Source organism: Branchiostoma belcheri, unplaced genomic scaffold (genome assembly GCF_001625305.1).
Source record: "Branchiostoma belcheri isolate BF01 breed outbred unplaced genomic scaffold, Haploidv18h27 scaffold11, whole genome shotgun sequence".
NCBI lineage: Eukaryota > Metazoa > Chordata > Leptocardii > Amphioxiformes > Branchiostomatidae > Branchiostoma > Branchiostoma belcheri.
The window spans coordinates 4,400,516-4,418,259 of NW_017802491.1; the positions used below are offsets into that span (position 1 = coordinate 4,400,516).

General features: G+C 39.9%; 1 protein-coding gene across 1 annotated transcript in view; it reads left to right on the top strand.

The window, feature by feature from the left end:
- The window catches only part of LOC109482164 (ankyrin repeat and fibronectin type-III domain-containing protein 1-like), an 87,574-nt gene that overhangs the window by 57,262 nt on the left and 12,568 nt on the right, over positions 1 to 17,744 (top strand). Inside the window, exons 15-16 of the mRNA XM_019784867.1 lie at positions 174 to 287; positions 3,048 to 3,145. Of these exons, the coding sequence (XP_019640426.1) occupies positions 174 to 287; positions 3,048 to 3,145 (212 nt within the window). The remainder of the gene's footprint in view (positions 1 to 173; positions 288 to 3,047; positions 3,146 to 17,744) is intronic.

The window sequence follows — 17,744 nt, forward strand, 5'->3', positions numbered from 1 at the left end:
TTGATTTTACAAATATAGCATAACATACAATTAAAACAACTGATCTAATGAATACAAAGTTTAAATGAAAATAAATAAGTCTGTGTGTTCGTCCAGACCTCAAATTATCACAATAGAAAATCAACTTTAAGGTAAGATATCGTAATTAAAAATTGTTGATGTTTGTTTTCCAGGACCTCCTGGTGCTCCCACTGCGGTGCGGTTAGGCGTGTCCAGCAGCATGTCTCTGGTCGTCAGTTTCCAGGAGCCCGACACTATCAACGGCGCCATGGCAACCAGATATAAAGGTCTGATCTCCTTCCTAATGTTTGTACCTCGTGAAGTGGCCAGCTGTTTAATGTAGGAAGACGGATTGTAACTGTAATTTCCAACACGAAGGAAATTGCATTCGCCCACATTCTCGACTGTACGGCACCAGCCTTTGAGAAATGAACAAATCCACTGTTTCTATGATGTCACTTCATGCAGATTATTCAGACACTACAAGAGTAGTACATTTAGGTAAAATATCACTGGCAGATAGCTGTTTGGTTCCTGTGTTGTGAAGTGTGCAGCTTTTTAATGTAAAATAAATGTAGGTCGACAGATCGTAACAGTTCCAATATGAGAGAAATTGGGTTGGCCCACATTCCGACCATACGGCACCAGCCTGTGAGAAGTGGAAAATCCACAGTGACTGTTTCTATGATTTCACTTTATACAAATTTACATGAGATACAAGATGACTTTATTGGCAGTCACAGTGTCGCACACTGAAAGAAAGAAGGTGATTACGCTGGCTACTTGACGATTATCATCAATTTGACTTAAACTGAGTAAGAATAACATTACACTTAGTCTCAGACTGGTAGGACAGACACGTGACATGGTGAGTCATACATGTATGTCAGTAGCAGATTGCTGTTTGGTTTCTAGGTTTTGAAGTGGCCGACTGTTTGACGTGTTAGCTTCCAACGTAGACTAAATACTGCCGGATCGTAGCCACACAGTCCTCAGACACATGTCAACATCCACACAAACATGTTTGTTATGGGTTGGGGGAGGCTTGTTTTTAAATTATCATGAGAAAAACACTTAAGAGATTGTAGTGAGGAATATCATGAATAATGATAAAACAGCAAGGCCTGTCAAATGAAGTTTTCCAGGGCTTTTCAACATATACCACCAGTGACAACATATCTACAATGTCATAAAATTTTTGTCTTTTTTTAATTTTTGGCTTCAGAAGTCATCGCATTTGTCCTTGCAGTGAAGGAAAAAACACTTACCTAGTTTGTATAATGATAGTGAGCAAACAAGCTTGTTACTGAATCCGGCATATATTGCTCAGCAGCAACAAAATCTATGTGTGCATTTTCTTCAGATAGTAAAAAAATGCCCTGTCTCCAATCTTTGGTAGATTTTTTAAGAAGCCTAATGGTAGGTTATATGGGTGACAGTTTCAATTTCATGGTTGCTTTGTGTCGGCCGGATTGCCTTTAACATTTGATGCTGCGAGGCAGTGTGATGGCCTTGCCTTGACCTCCGCGCTTGTTAAGCCCGTTATTCTTCAAAGCGCTGCAGGTGATTTTTTTTATAATAAATTATGTCACTGAGAGAAATTTCCCAGGTTTCTCCAGCAGCTGAATTCTTTCCCCTTGTACTTAGATGACCTGTCCTTTATTTTGTATCTTAACTTTTTTTATTATATAGGCATACCAATATATTTGTTGGTTCTCAGATAAAAAAAATGATGCTAAACTGAAAATTTTATTCAGTCTTAAGAAAAAGTCTGTACCTTGGTTTACATGATTCTGGGATTTCCTCGACTTGTTTTCATCTTGACTACTTTAAAGTCAGATGGCAGTAGTCTTGGCCCCATCTTGAAGTGTTAAGATTCCAAGAAATTCCTGTCATTCCTTGTTTCGCAACAACACCATCAAGTATTGCCTGACGTCGTTAGTGACGTAACGAGATCAAAAAGACTTACGCTACGTTTCCCATAACCTGCCGCTGTGGACGTGTCTTAGATGGAGTGTTTCCTAAGAATCCTGCTGGAAGTAGCCTTGTTATTGTCCTCTGATGGCTCTGACGTGGCAAGGTTTGGCTACAAGATAAGTATCAAAGGCACACAGTGCAATTTCAAAGTAGTAAAACAAGATTTTCAATGTCAATGTACTGGTCATTCTTTTAACGCAGTAAGTTGAATCAACCTGTAGCATACTGATATCTGTCAGTGGCAAAATGCAATGTTGGAAAAGGGTTACTTGTTTTGTATCATATGCAATTATGTAGCTGCTTCTACCTTGTTTTGGGGCTATTTCAGTTTTTCAAGTATGAAAATTTATTGGATGACAAAAAGGTGCTAAGAAATGGCAGTAAATGTCAATGTCAGACAGATCCAATACTACTATCCGAATGTATTACCTTTTGTATTGCCTCCCTAAAATTGCATCGGATGCCTTTAAAGACCAAGAATTTGCCTGGAAGTGGACTTGTTACTGTCCTCAGATAGCTATGACGTAGTTCGGTCTGGCTACAAGATAAATAAAGACAAGCTACCTGTTCATTAGCAGTCCTTATTTCTGAGAAAGGCTTGTTTTTCACAGCTTCTTGTTATGCATGGTTTGACCTTCAATGTAATACTGTCCACCTCCACAAATTATTACCACGATGTTACAAATATCGAGTATGTTATCGACATGAATAAAAACAGGCATTTCCTGTTATGTACATCACAGTACATGTAACATTGTAGTGGTTCTCATTGAATTACTATTTCATATTTCTCACTTGAGAATCTGATTTTTCATCATCTGACCAAGGAGGATTTTTTAGGGATATGAAAATCGATCTTTGTTTAATTAGGTCATTGACAACAACAATTTTGTACCTTTCTTTCAACCATTTAATAGGCATTTTTAATGTCATTACAAGTATTTCTTTTCTACATGTTACACATGACTGCGTATAGATACACACAATCATGTCTTTGTATACTCAACTATATATGATTGCTGATAACAATTGTGTTAAACTTTATATTCCTTTTCCTGTTGTTGCTGCAGTTGAATGGAGCTGCTATGAGAACTTTGTTCCTCTGGCTGGAGAGTTTGTTCTGAGTGACCTGAAGACTCTCAGCTACAACATCATGGGCCTGTCAAAGGTAAGAACTTGAATAAAGCTGTGTTTTCAATTTAAATACACTCATACAGCATTTGCACCTCCACATTTGAATGGCACTATGCAATGGTGTGGAGTTGATTTACTTTGTAAAGAAATTACCATAAAATTACCAGCCTTTTTGTATCATTCTATCAACAGATTATAATTTATATATTAGACCAGACTAGGTAATTGCAGTGCACATCATAAAATCCTTTTTTTAATTTCTTCTAAAATTTCTTTAGTTCACAAAATTTTCCTTCTTTCCAGTGATTCATCATGGCCCTTGACTTAAACATTGAACATGTTGCAGCCCATTCAAAACTAGGCCAGATGGGGCTATTGTGGTGCACATTGCAACTTGAAATCAATTTTAGAAATAGGCTAGTTTTTTTAAGTTCCTCTAAATTTCCATCATGGTTTTCAGAATTATCCTCCTTTCCAAGAAATTCCAAGGTAAGCGTAAAAGTGGAGGCTGGCTGGATAGTGGGGAGGGGGCATGGGTTGGGGACGAGTTATCCCTCTCCTGCGCGTGTAAGCTCTCCACACACGGCCTCAGAGAGTTTGACTCCCAGGGTAGATTTCTTCTTTGCAAACCTTTCCAAGAAATTCCAAGCGAATCACGGCCCATAATTCAAACATACGTGTAGCAGGATGTTCAATAACTAGAAAAGACAGGGTTATTTAACTTAAATTATAAGTACAATGATGATCACATACTGTCAGTCAGTCTCAAAAGACTACGACTACAATCATATAAAACCCGCAAAATTTCAGTCCTAGAGTGTCTTTAAACATCTTCCCAACACATTCTGAGTATGTCATGGACCATAACGTATACATAACAGCAAGGAGATTTAAGCATATGCAAGCAATTTCGATTTAATTCTGAATACAGCACTACTATGCCTACTTTCATTTCAGTCCTAGTATCTCCAAACTTCTTCCCAATTACCTTGGAAGAACCTAGCCCTCTTTTCCAAGAAATTCTGAATGCGTCATGACCAGTAATTTATACATAGCATGTTTGATGACATAAGACAAGACGGGGTTATTTCGGTGCATGATTTAGGAGACCCGTCTGCCTATCTGTACCGTCTGCTGACCTGTGTGACCTGAAACAAATCACACGCACCTCTGCAGGGCTGCTGCAAAGCCAAAGCTTGATAAGTATAGAATACTACACAGTGTATTCCATATCACCCAAGATTCCAGCCCAACCGTATAAGACGACAGCAAATTCTCTTCCCAACAAAATGTTCTGACGCCCACCAGAAAGTACAGTACATGCGAAAAGGTTCTAGCATGTGAATACGGTGAATGATATTATCATATCATAAACCCAACAAAATGTTCTGTCATATTCCGCAAAACCAACTTTTTGAGCCGCCGCAAAAGCAAATATCAAAACCCGACAGTGCACGCGAAAACGCGGCATTTCCAAGAATACGGCGAATGATACATGAGACACCTGTTCCTCCCTCTAATGGCTTTATTGTAATTCGTCAAACCCTATAAGGTTTGTGTGGTCAACTGTAATCTGGATTACCGACAAAGAAATTCAATTTGCCACATTCCTCCTGGGAATTCTATCACCACTTCAGACCCCTGCAATGTCTACTCACTCTTACTGGAATATGGAGATGACATATTTGATGTAGACCTAATATTCGTCAAGTCTACCTTCCAGGAAGGACTGTCAGCACTAAAACATAATTACATGTGAGATTAGGGATTACGATTTATTTGCATTGTTTCATGCACAGACTTATGGAAGCGCAATGGGACTTTTTTGATATCTTGTTCTGGGAATAACTGCTCTCGGCAGAATCAATCTATGTACAGTGATCGTGCAAACGAAAAGTCGAGGGATTCAGAGAACCTAATACTTGTTAATCATGGATCTAGAAATAGAATTGAGCACCTAGAAGATAGATTGAAGTCTTTGCACATCAAGTAGTGTATATCAAGATCAATTTTTCAGGCTTTTTAGTTGAATCTTTGGCAATGTACTAAACATATGAAAATAATTGTAAAGAAACTATTTTGCCACTGAAAACATAAACAAGTTTGATCAGCAACTATTTTCAAAGATAAAAAGCATCATAATTTTCATGTTAGGCATCCAAGAATCCCTCCAACAAAATATGACATGTCCATTCTACACTAGCCTCCCAAATGAAATTAAAATACAGTCTACACAATAGCTTAGGTGTCAGACTTTGAAAGATTTCTTCCTGACTCTGGTTGAGAAATCTATTGTGAAAAACTGTTTTCATTGCCGACAATGTCACTTCCTTCTATATATTATGCAGTTAGAAACTTGATGCTGTGCCTGATAAAATCATCAAACGGAGTGTACTTAGTCATTAGACCTCTTCAAAAGTGTTTTCCCTGCAGAGAATGACTTTCTTTTGGCCTTTCAAGAATTGCCAAATGCAGTTTTATTGTGTGGTGGTTTAACAGTATCCTAAGTGGCATAAACTCACGGAGTCACAGTCAATTCTCTGCCTACATTTCCGCTTGTTACCTTCGCCAAGAAGGTTATGTTTTCAGGGGCGTTCGTGTATGTGTGTGTGTGTGTGTGTGTCTGTCTGTCTGTCTGTCTGTAAACACGATAACTTGAGAAGGCCTTGATGGATTATTTTGATACTTGGTAGGTGGGTAGGTCTTGATGAGACCTCAAAATGATTAGATTTTGGGCCCCCTAGCGGCTTGTTATGGTACTGCAGCTGAACTTCCGGTTTTGATATCTCATGATCTAGACATGCTGGGGTGATGAAATTTGGATGGTAGGTAGCTATCGTGCTGGGGAAGAAGTGACGTGAGTTTGGGCTCCCTAGCGGCTTGCTCTGGAACTGCAGGGATATATTCTTGAAATTATTCAAAAGGAGATAACTCAAGAACCGTTTCACGGATCGTCGTGATTTCTGGTATGTAGGTAGCTTACGTGATGCTTAATATAGTTATGTGACAATTATGCAAATATGGATGTAATTTACATAATTTATGGGGAAATTCTATAAATCAGCTGCATTCCATGATAGGACAATTGAAGCTTGTGACATTGGTAATTGACAACGAAACACAGGCAGATTTTGATTATGTTAATAATGACTTAATTTGCATAATTAATTAGAATGTTTTATAATTATGTAATGATAACTGCCTGGAATTTCATACTTGTGGTATTTGAAAGTTTAGTTGAGGTCAACATCATTAAACATAATTTATTCAAATCAGGACCTCATTTGCATAATTTATTAGGAAATGCTAGAATGCATTGTTTGTTAATATAAGACTGTCTTTTGGTTGAGATTATGATAAAATGATATAATTCATGAAAATTAGGTTCCTATTTCTTAAATCAGGGGGGAATAATCTAATCTATAATTTGTCAGTCATAAAGATTGACATCATTTGGCGAAGGTATGAGATCGGGGAACTCTAGTTAATGTTATTTTGAAAACAAGGGATTTCCTAGTCATTGAACGGAAATACAGAATTTCGTATACAGTCCTTGTTATTGAATCTATTGTCAATGTGCTGTAATTGCCCAATGACTAAGTCCATGTTTTCCTCAGAGTGGTAGCTTACCTTTATCAAAATTTTAGCAATGATAATAGAAATTTAAGCAAACACGGGACGTGCCTTTCACAATTTGTAAACACTTTTCCCGTGAGTGATGACTTTGCTCCATAAATAGCAACACCTTGACATTGAAGTATTCCCCCAGGCCGTATGGATTACATAGTGGATTTTCCAAACTACTATCTTCCATTAGGGCAGGGACTTTTCACTTCCTGAATTTGTTGTCGCCTGGAGGTGCAAAGTGCCCCCTCAATCTACCGGTAGACTCACATTCCCCCGGAAGAAAGTGTCCAGCAAGTGTCACGAGTCTGCCAATCATCCGCCAACACAAAAACATCCACCATACCACTTGTTGCTGCTACAATAACCAAGAAGCGTCCAATAACACTAGGGAATAAAAGATAACACTTAAGGAAGCCTCGGTGGAATCAAAAGGTTGTCTGTCAGCACTTGTTAAATCATCTCTCTGTGCCCTTTTGTTCCTACTTCTAAGGTAAACGTGGAAAACGTGATCTGCTTAGTGTAAGCTCCGTTGCTTCTTCCTGTAGGAAGACACACACTGTGCCGAGGGAATTAGTGATTCACCAGTTCCTGCTGCCCTAATATGGTCACCGTGGCTTGTTCGCTAATAAAAGACAGGTAACTGGAGTCTCCAGACCATTCGGTACATCACTGGTAGCAGCAATGCCTGCGTTTGGTCTAATGCGACGGGCAGCTTCTTTTCCACGTCAGGTATTTTGGTTATGTTGTTCTATTTCAATTACCCTGAAATGTATTTAGACTGTCAGGTCTGAACTACCTGTTGATGCTAGTGTTGAACTGTGAATAGTTTGTCCAACTTTGGTCATATATGACAGTCAATGTTGACCATGGTTAGATCCTAATCTACATCACCATACAGCATCTTGTATGGCTGAACATACTTCCATTTTGAGAATTATGACTGTACAGACAGTCTCTTCCACATAGGGTGCATCTGTAAGCTGACTCAGGTCTGGTCCAAAGTTCTTTTCTGTGGATCCACACTGCACTGTGAATCAGTCTAGCTTCCCCCGATTTCAGCTTCCTGGACAGTGGGCATCTACATTTGGATTGGTCGTTTGCAAGGTCCTCCCCTTCCAAACTTTGGTGCCACTATATTACAAATTTATATATTATGTACCAGACTACTCAATTTATAGTTGTAGCCCCATTGTCTGGCTTTCTTTTGTTCGGTATATACTGCATTAGCTTTGATGACTTGTCCTCACAAAGTGCATTGTTGTGAGAGGTTTGAGACATTCATCAGACTAACCTAAGAAGAAGGCCAACCACCATTTTACCTCATTGCTGAGATTACTTCCTCAGTTTATCATCCTAAAGTGCAGCTTTCAGAGCCTATTTCTCGACGAAAGCAGGTTTAGAGCCAAAGTTCGTGGAGCGCAGCCGCTACGAGGTGGCAGTTATTCCATCCATCAGAAATTAAGTCACAAACATCAACCTTACTTTAAATGGGTTTGAAATTTCAAGAAAGCTAAAACATCATTGGTTCATGGTATGCATTATGCCAAATTCTAGTATAAAAGGATACGTACATGTTTGCCCAGGCTCATTTGTAGATGTTACCTAGCATGAGTGTGTCCTACATTTGAGTCTCCGCATCATTGTGCTCCTGGTGAGTCCAACGGAGATGCCTATATTGGACGTACTACGACGAGTGGCTTGGTTTTTACTCAAGGTATTTTGTCACTGTTCTAATCATATTTTAGTTTTTACTAAATGGCACTGTAATAATATCATATTGTAGTTTTTTTACTAAAGGTAGTTTATTTTAATTTGGCACTGTTATAATCATGTAGTTTCCGCATTAGCAGCTGGACTGCCAATGGTAGACAAAATGCTGTCGGTGTGTGATGAGGAAAGAGTTTACTTCACATTTGAACTTCTGTCTCTAATGGTAACTGTTACCTCTGCGAGTCTGCTCCATAGTCCTACTGTTGTGGGAAGGAACGTTCTCCATGATGTCTGGCAGTTTGAAAGTCAGGGTTCACCAGAGTGAAGTTCAGAAATGCCTTGATTCAAAACTGTTTGGATAGGTTCTTGTTTTTCTGGCCTCGCTGTCGTACTGAAGTGCTTTAGCCAGACTTCTCTGAATGATCACCTGTCAGAAGAGCCACAGGAAGGTCCTGGGCAGTCACGCAGCGCGCCCCAGGTTCTGTTGATGTTTTCCGCCGCTGCCTTCCTGGAAATTGTCGCCGTTTTTTAATCCCGTGATCGATGGGATGTTTTCCAAATCCTTCCATTTACTTGTGGACAGCCTCATTAGTTACCTGTCGTGAGTGTGACTGTGTCATGCTAAGCATCCTGACACCATGATTATATATAGTTTGCAAAACCTGTGCTCTAAATCACAGTAAACAGGAACCAGTTGAAAGCAGTGTAGTTTGCATTTTTGATCACGTCTCCTAGTCATTGAACTGTACAGATTTTTCTTATTTGTCTGTGTCTAAAGTTAGATGCACGTCTACTGCAGGCACTTGTACAAATTAAGGGAAAGGATGGGAGAGAACGTTTTTTGTTTACTGTGTGCAAAATTGAATAAATTATACTCTGCAGTTTTAGACTGAACATAAATAACGAGCCTTCTAATTTTTCAGAATCTTTGATCAGTCTTAAGTTTGTGCACACAGTTAACGCTGCTTTTGCAAGAGTTTTAACTGTGTGTTACACAACTTTTACTCAGCTCAATTGTGATTTAAATTCATTGGAAAGAAAGTTAATTGAGATCTGTACTGTACATAATGTGTCCTTTAGCTTTCTCTACTTTCACAAAATATGAAGTAAGGCTTGGGCTCAGGTGGTAAGATTGTAGACATGTGATGTACATGGAAGACTGTGTAGTTCTTACGCATTTTGTCTTTACATTTTGTGAGGAAACAGATACTGTGCCTTTTCACCAAGATAAGCCTTAACCAAAAAATCAACACTGGGTAATAGCAACAATTGTCAATTATGGTATTTTCTGCTCGGTTTGTGTTTTGATTGCAGATTTATTTTATATAATAATGTTCTAATCAGGATCAACCAGTGCTAGGATTAGCAACAAGTACTTATGCCTAAATTTGGTAGTGTTGCCTGACACCTGGCTCTACAAAGAAGCTTGTGCAAGGTTTACTAATATTAGATCCATGAGATTCGCTTTGAGCAATTTAGACGTCCATTGAGGCATTTAATAGGGTCTATCACATATTATTAAGAAACATTCAGACTGATTCGGCCAGACTGTTGGTGGAAGGAAGTCCTAAAACCAGGCCAGAACTATACATGGTCAATTAAGAAGTTAAACCAGGCATGGGATCTAAAAATAAACCATGTCATCCAGAGCTGGGCTCTTAAGCTGAAGTATTATGGCCCCAATGTTTTCCCTTGACATTTCTAGCCTGTGGAAACCAGTTCCATCTGATCGTTGCCGGAACCCGAATACTACGCAAGTTCTGAAACCAGTTCCAACTGGTAGGAAGAAGAAGAAATGTGGCAAACAACAATTTTTTGCATACAATGTACAACAACACCTGTCAGAGACAGCAGCACCTACGCAAGTTCTGAAATCATTTGAATTGATAGGAAGCATAAAAATTGGGCAAAGTACGGAAAGAAAAATAAGAAGTTTTTGCAAAACCTGTCGGAAACTGCAACACCTACACAAGTTATGAAACCAGTTCTGAAGCAGAAAACATGTGACGTAGTTTAATTTCTTGCTACACTGTACAACAGTGCCTGTAAGAAACAGAAGCTCCTACGCAAGTTTTGAAGCCAGTTCCGATTTGTAGGCAGCAGGAAATAATGTGACGAAGTACAATACTGCTACACAGCACAAAACCATCAGAGACAGAAATTACCCACGTTTATGTGCATGCACTACATGTGCATCATGACTCAGATGTTTTCTTTCTTGTTCTATAAACTTGGTAGATTACCTTATGTCACATCATTATGTTTCTGTTACGTCGTGCGTCATTGCTTCCACATTTTCTCATCAACCTCCTTCCGCTTCTTCCTTTAAGGCCAGGATCCTTGTCAACAGGTGAAGGATGTAGAGATGACAGTTCTAGGGCCTTTTGAACTGACAGCTTCAAAATTGGCTGTTCATTCAGAACAAGTCATTATACTCCTCACGTAGCAGACTGTTTAATAATTCATAAAAGGCAAATATCATATATTTATAGGAGTTAAATGAACAGAAATGATGTAATGACTTGGAGCCCCAAAACAGGAAGCTAAAGCTATGTGATGTGAAAAACATCACCCAATCTCTTTACTTTTACCAGTATTTATTTCAGGCACTAACTGGCCCATAACACAGAAATTCTTAATATTCTTAAATTAAATTTGCAATTGGCCTTTTAGTTTACTTTGCAACAAAGTTATTAATTATCAATACGTCTCATTTCATACAAACATACAAGACAGATACAAAACAGCGCAATAGTGTAGACATGCCCAACACGAGCCTGACAGCACTTCAATGCCGTATTTGGTCGGTTGATTAATTGTGCACCCGTGGCCCCGACATGAGATTTTGATATGCAGGCAATCATCTCTCTATTATTGGATCATAAACAGGCGGCAGCGTCTCTACCAATCACCCCGAGCCATTTCCACTTCCTGTTTCTCAGAAGCCCATTTGAGGCGTGGCCACAAGGGATCTCCCTGTTTATTATTATCACAAGTCTGGAAGCTTCGTTCACGTGCCTTCTACGTCACCGGGCTTGTGACCAGGCCTATAAAACTCACGTAGTTCCCTTCAACTGATCAGTTTAGCTTGCTACTAAAGAGAGATCACACTCTGCGTCTGTGTCCATAGTTAGCATCAACAGCACTTAGTCCTAAATCGCTTCCCCACTGGTCTAGATGTTCGGAATTGCCGCTTCCAACCGAGGCAAACCACTCGACAAAGCTTCCCGCTGCTGTAGGAAGGCTTGCGGGAAAGTTTCCAGCTTTTTCAGGCAGGTTTTGATGAAGGTTTCTGCCATGCATTGTCTGCAGGGAAACACTTACTACGTGCGAGTGTCGGCCTGCAACGTGAAGGGATGGGGACCAACCAAGGCCACCATACCACCGGCAGGAGTACCGTCAAGTAAGTCATGTTCAATCTTTATACTTCTCCACTTATTGCTCACAGCCGTACTATCTTCTCGTAAGTCATGACTGTATTGATCTTTAATGCTCTATTTGTTGTTCACTTTGTGGTAACGCAATCAAGATTTTACTGGGCATGAGAAGAAAAGGCATTGAAGCAGCCAGTTTGTTATTAATTCTAACATCTTCTCAGTTCATAGTGTTTTTGTGAATCTTCTTCCATGCAAAGAAAATTCTTTCAGACAGGCTTTGAGATATTTTGTTTTTCTACTGTCTGCTCAACTCATAGTGTTTTTGTGAATCTGATTTTTCACATTGGTCCCTGTGAATTGAGCACATTCTGACCTGGGTATCGTGGGATTTCTCATCTTGCTGTGATTTACGTTGAATGGTGCTGTTGCATCCTCCTGAAGACTGAAATGGACCCAATTATTTGCCTCAAATGCCGTTTTGGAGTTGGATAAGATTTTTATTATGGTGCTGTCCTTGGTGCTGAAAATCTCATAGTTGTGTATTTTGTACATCACATACTGGATAGCACCCTGTTTTACATTCTGGTCATTCTGGTGGTAGGCTTGCAAGTTTTTTTATGCTTCATTGTGACTTACTGGTCTGTCTTTTACCTGTGAGGCTGATTGGCTGGTCTTCTGAACCCCTTTCTGCACAGTGCTCTATGATTAGATACTGTGTTGGTATAGTTGAAGCTAGTTGACTTAATTTGTATGATCTTCTTGTATGTTCCATACTAAAGGGCTACTTTTAACATTTAAAAAAACTGTTTTGATGCCTTGTCCTTCCTCACCATTTCTTGTGTTTTTACTGTAGACTGGAGAGAACTGGAGGTAGCAGAGTCTCAGGACAGACATCGGCTCAAGAAGCTCGAGGACTTGAAGACACAGATCAAGAATGCCAAGATGCTTGAAGCAGACACCATCTGTAAGTTTTCTGAGTTTGATATTTTTTTTCTTTTTAAACCCTTGTTAATTTTTAATCCTTAAAAAAGCACCATACATATACTGTATTTGTATGAGTTCTTCAACTTTCAAATTTGTAATCTGCTCCAATAGAATGATGAATCACTCTGTTGCTACAGATCAGCTTGTCTCATAACCTCAGAAACACCTAACCATGTATTATTTTGACCTGTCCAGCCACCCACAGTTCTCCCAAGGGTTCCCCACCTCACATGCGGCGCTCCATGAAGAAGGGTCTGAAGAACTTCTTCCAGTCAGTCAAGTTCCACCGCAATCTCAAAAGGTCAGAATTTTAGACAGCTTCCTTTTTTTGTTTTGTACTGCTGTTTCTTGCTGTTGTCAAAGGATTGAAACATATTTTTTCTTGATATTTTGTCAAAAGGCCTAAGGAAAAAGGTTGTTACATTTTTGATAGTGGGTTGCGTTCCTGTACTCATGTACTGAGTGCAAAGCAGAGGAGCCAGTCTGTACTATTTGTCAAGTCTTCAGACCCAGCCAGGTTTTGAACCGCCTTCCAAAATGCACAGCAAACACTCCGCCCCCACCAGAGATCCATAACGGATGTGACAAATTACACTCTCTGTGGGGGCTTTTTATCCCCCCACGGATGTTTACTTCCCGTGCTACGTGCGTGACCTTGGTTTGACCTTGCTCCCTGTAGCAGAGGGGTGTACCTGGCCACCATCTTGTACCACGGAGACCACATCCTGGTCACGGGCGAGGACAACATTCCGGTCGTCGAGGTGGACGACACGTTTCCCAGCATGCTCAACCTGGATCTCCACTGGTTCATGAAGGTAACACTTTTTAGTTTAGGTATTTTATTTTTTTCCAGTTCATTTATCATATTCAAAAATATGGAGCCTTGAAATTTTTGTGGCTAAGGGATTGTTTTTTTTTTCGTATGATTTGGTGGAAAGGAAAATGTTAATGAAGAGCTCTCACCTCAAAATCATAAAAAATTATTATTATAAAATGAAAATTGCAATGTCATAAAAAGACAAGATGGATGACGGTAAACAATCAAGAAGAGACAGAGTAAAACATTTTCTATCTACCGGTACCTTCCTACTAAATTAACATGACTCATCATGTGTTCACCTGTTGCAGGTGTCCTGCACCTGGTCGGATCTGAGACAGCTGCGCCAGGATCTGGACAGGTGTGCCTCTGCCTCATCTGCATCCTTCAGAAGTCGGCTCCTGCAGGCTGCCATACAACTACAGGTGAGTCGCTCTCACTCACATACTGTTCCTACATCCATACAAATTGCAAATGCTGCACAGAAACTTTGATTGCCTTTACTACTAAACAAAATGAAGGTCCAGAATAACAGAGAAAGGTGAGCTGAAACTAGATGTTGCTGAGTTGGTTTTGAGTTGTCATCAAATCCAGATATGTAGCTTTTTTTTTACCTTTTTCTGTCAATGGGTTTGTTTGAGATTGAAAAACAGAGAGTCTTGAATTGAAAGTCTACAGATTTAGATGAACTGTTTTGTAACCATCTTTTGTAAGTGACATACAAATGTACATGTATGTTCCCAGGTCATTTGACATCTTTCTTCCTCTCCTACCATGTCACGGCTTTGAAGTCTCAACAAAAACGTCAAACTAGAAAAGCAGAAAATCTGCATCAAAGGCCACGAAGCCTTAACCTGTCACTGGCCTCCCTCATCAAAGTTTGTGGGACTTACGTCACTACCGATAGATCATATTTCAACTTCTCCCATTGGCCGCTGCATAATCCACGGCAGGTCATGTCGTCCCAGCCTTGAATGAGAATTACCTTATATAAACAACAACCTACGCAGGTGTCCTCTTTGAAGATCACTGGAGGCGGTCATACTCTGCTTACGAAACAGTTGAACTCATCAGATAGGGCAACGAGTGGGCTAGAATGTCTGGCTTCTAGCTCTTAATGCTCCTGGCTTACAGTGTAATACACATGTGGCCTTATATAAGAGAGCAAGTGTCAGTAAAGTGCCACCTGAAATGAATACATGTAGGTCATAATGCACCCCTTCTATACAATCTATAGAACATACAATTAACATAGCAACAGACTTTGCAGCACCAGGCTATACCATCAACTTCTATTGGTAGCAGCATGTTACACATCAGGTCACGTTGTCTCTGACTCGGAGGTTTCCTCTTGTCGAATCCCAGGGGTCTGGCTTGCCTGACTTAAAAAAAGTTGAACTCGTCTGATAGGGCAACATTAAATTGTGGGATTAAAACAGCTCCTGACAACTGGCTTCTAGCTCTTAATGCCTCTAGCTTACAGTTTAATACAGTGTAAAGCATGTTGCCTTATGTAAGAGAGCAAGTGTCAATGGTCATGATACATCCATGGATTATTTGATTGACCATGGATTGACCTTGTATAACATAGCAACGAACTTTGCAACTTATCATGTTTTGTTAGGTTGACCTACTTGTAGTGTTTTTTTACGTAAATGACATTATTGTAGCCCACAGTTTGAAAATAAAAAAATGAAAGCAGATACACTTTATGTAACAGAGTGAGTAGGAGGAAAAGGTCATTTCACTTTGGAAAACAGGAAAGGCTTATGATTGTGTACTAACGGCATTATACAGCATACATGACTACTTCCTGTTTTTGTTTTTCCATCTTTGCTTCCATGTGCATCAGGGAAAGGTTTTGTGTTTGCACAAATAAACCTATATTCACCCACTTAGTGTTCACCTGTTACTTGATGCAGACAGAAGTAGGCATGGATTTTAGTTAAAATCAAAGACAAATGTGAAATTAATGAACGTTGCTGCTAAGCTGCTAAGCTGAGGTCTTGGTAACAGCATAGATAAAGAAAGTGCATCAATGACTTAGAGAATGAGTCTAAAAACAAGAGTACCTGGTATATAAATGACTGAATTGATATGTAAAAAGAGTTACTGAAGAAAGCCAAGTAGCTCATGTTGAACTGTATGTTGTTCTAAGCTGTGTTCTGTGTTGTTGTTTCAGAATTCCCTGGGAGTGCAGGACCTGGGTTATGTGTACCACACAGTGATTAAGGACAGCCATGGATCCATCGTCATTCCAACTGTCAGACAAGTCAAGGTAAGTAGTCTCCTCTCAAGAAACGTCCAGTTCTTCAAAGGTTGTTTTCCTTTCTTTTTCTTTTTAATGCTACAATTAAAGTTGGATGTCAGAATAGAGCTGAAAATTAAAGCAAAAACAGATCAGGAGAAAGTCAGAACACTGGGATTGAATATTGGTCAGAAGTAAATTTTAGTCATAGCCATTGTTTTCATCTGAAATGTGGAAAACCAAGAGAATAGATTGATGTGGCCTACAGTATTTACTTAAGTCAATCATGTATGAACACTTGAAATGAAAAGAATTCATGTGATCCCAAATTTTTTATCTAAGTTGTAAATTCTTGAAGTCAACATATGATGTTATCCTGTTGTGTGTTAAACAAATCGTCGTCACAATTTCTCCAGGACCCGAAGTACGTCCAGTCTTCTTCTCTGAAGTGGGTTCCGATCAGTCGGCTTCAGAGACGGAGAATGTCTGCAGCAGAGGACCCCAGCGCTCTGGAGAGACTTCTCAACAGAATCCCTGTAAGTCAGTCTTTTGCTATAACAAAAACTATGTCATTCCAAATGATTGTGTATTTGACGTTGCTACATTTATACTTAAGATTTTTACAGGATGTTAGCCAAACATGTCTAACCAACTCCTCGGGTGATCATGCGCTACATTACAACAGCACAGGGCCTCTACATCAGCTAGCAGAAGCTTGTTTTTGATTTTGAATATTACAGACTTTCCCAAGAGATAACCGAACCGAACATGTCTTACCATCCTACAGGAGATCATGCACTACAACCACAACAGCACCAAGCCGCCGCCCAAAGGCCTGTACATCGGCTACCTGAAGCTGTGCAGCTCCATGGATTCCATTGGTGTGCTGGTGCCCAAGGGTAACCCCAACATGCTGCCCCACTGTCGCATCAGGGACAACCCCAACGTGTCCAGCGAAGAGTGGGACTGGGTCCGCAGGCTGAGCAGTGGGGAGGTGAGACGACCTTTCACCTGTGAACTTTTGTCTCCTGATTACCCATGTCAGATCTACTGATCAGTTATAACAGTTTTTCCTTTGTTTTCCCATTAAACCTGGTCATAAGTTTTTCCTTCACAGGAATATCTCATATGATAGTTACTGGATCTATATGTCTTTTTTTTTTGACAACATTTCTTTTTACAAGTTTTCAACTTTTGGAATTTGTTACCCATTCTCCAGGTGACAGAGGAGGACCCCAAACCCAGCCAAGCACAGTCCATATTTAGAGACCAGCTCATCAGGGCCTCCAAAAGGCTGCTCAACTCCTTGGATATCTCAGAGGAGGACGCACTACAACACAGGTAAGAATTTTAGCAGCACTTTATGGTATAAAGTAATATGCAGACACGGTAATTTAGGAGCGCACACATCATTTTACACCCCAGAATTTCATTCAAATTTCAAAGAACTACACTTTTTTTTTCAAAAATATAAAATTGTTACTGTCAAACCTGGACACATCTAATAGTTTTCAAATCTATTCACTTGATTGATTAACAGTTTCCTTGTGTATGTCATTCGCTGAATGTCTAACCTTCACCAGCTTCAGGTAGTACCGTATGTCAAGTTGTAACTTCTCGTACCTGCAGGTTGTTCTGTACAGAAGTGCTTGAGCTGGACCACAACGTCTCGATGCTGCTGCTTGTCCCACCTGTAGAGGAGGTGTGCTGCGCACCTGGCCAGACGCATCACCTGTTCCAGCAAGACTCCTTCCTCACACTGCCTCTTCAGGTGTTCGAACTAGGTGAGCTTAACACACTGTTTTGATAAGTCACATTACTTTCCACAGTATGATACAGACTTGCATTAACAATTACAGGAGTATGCTCT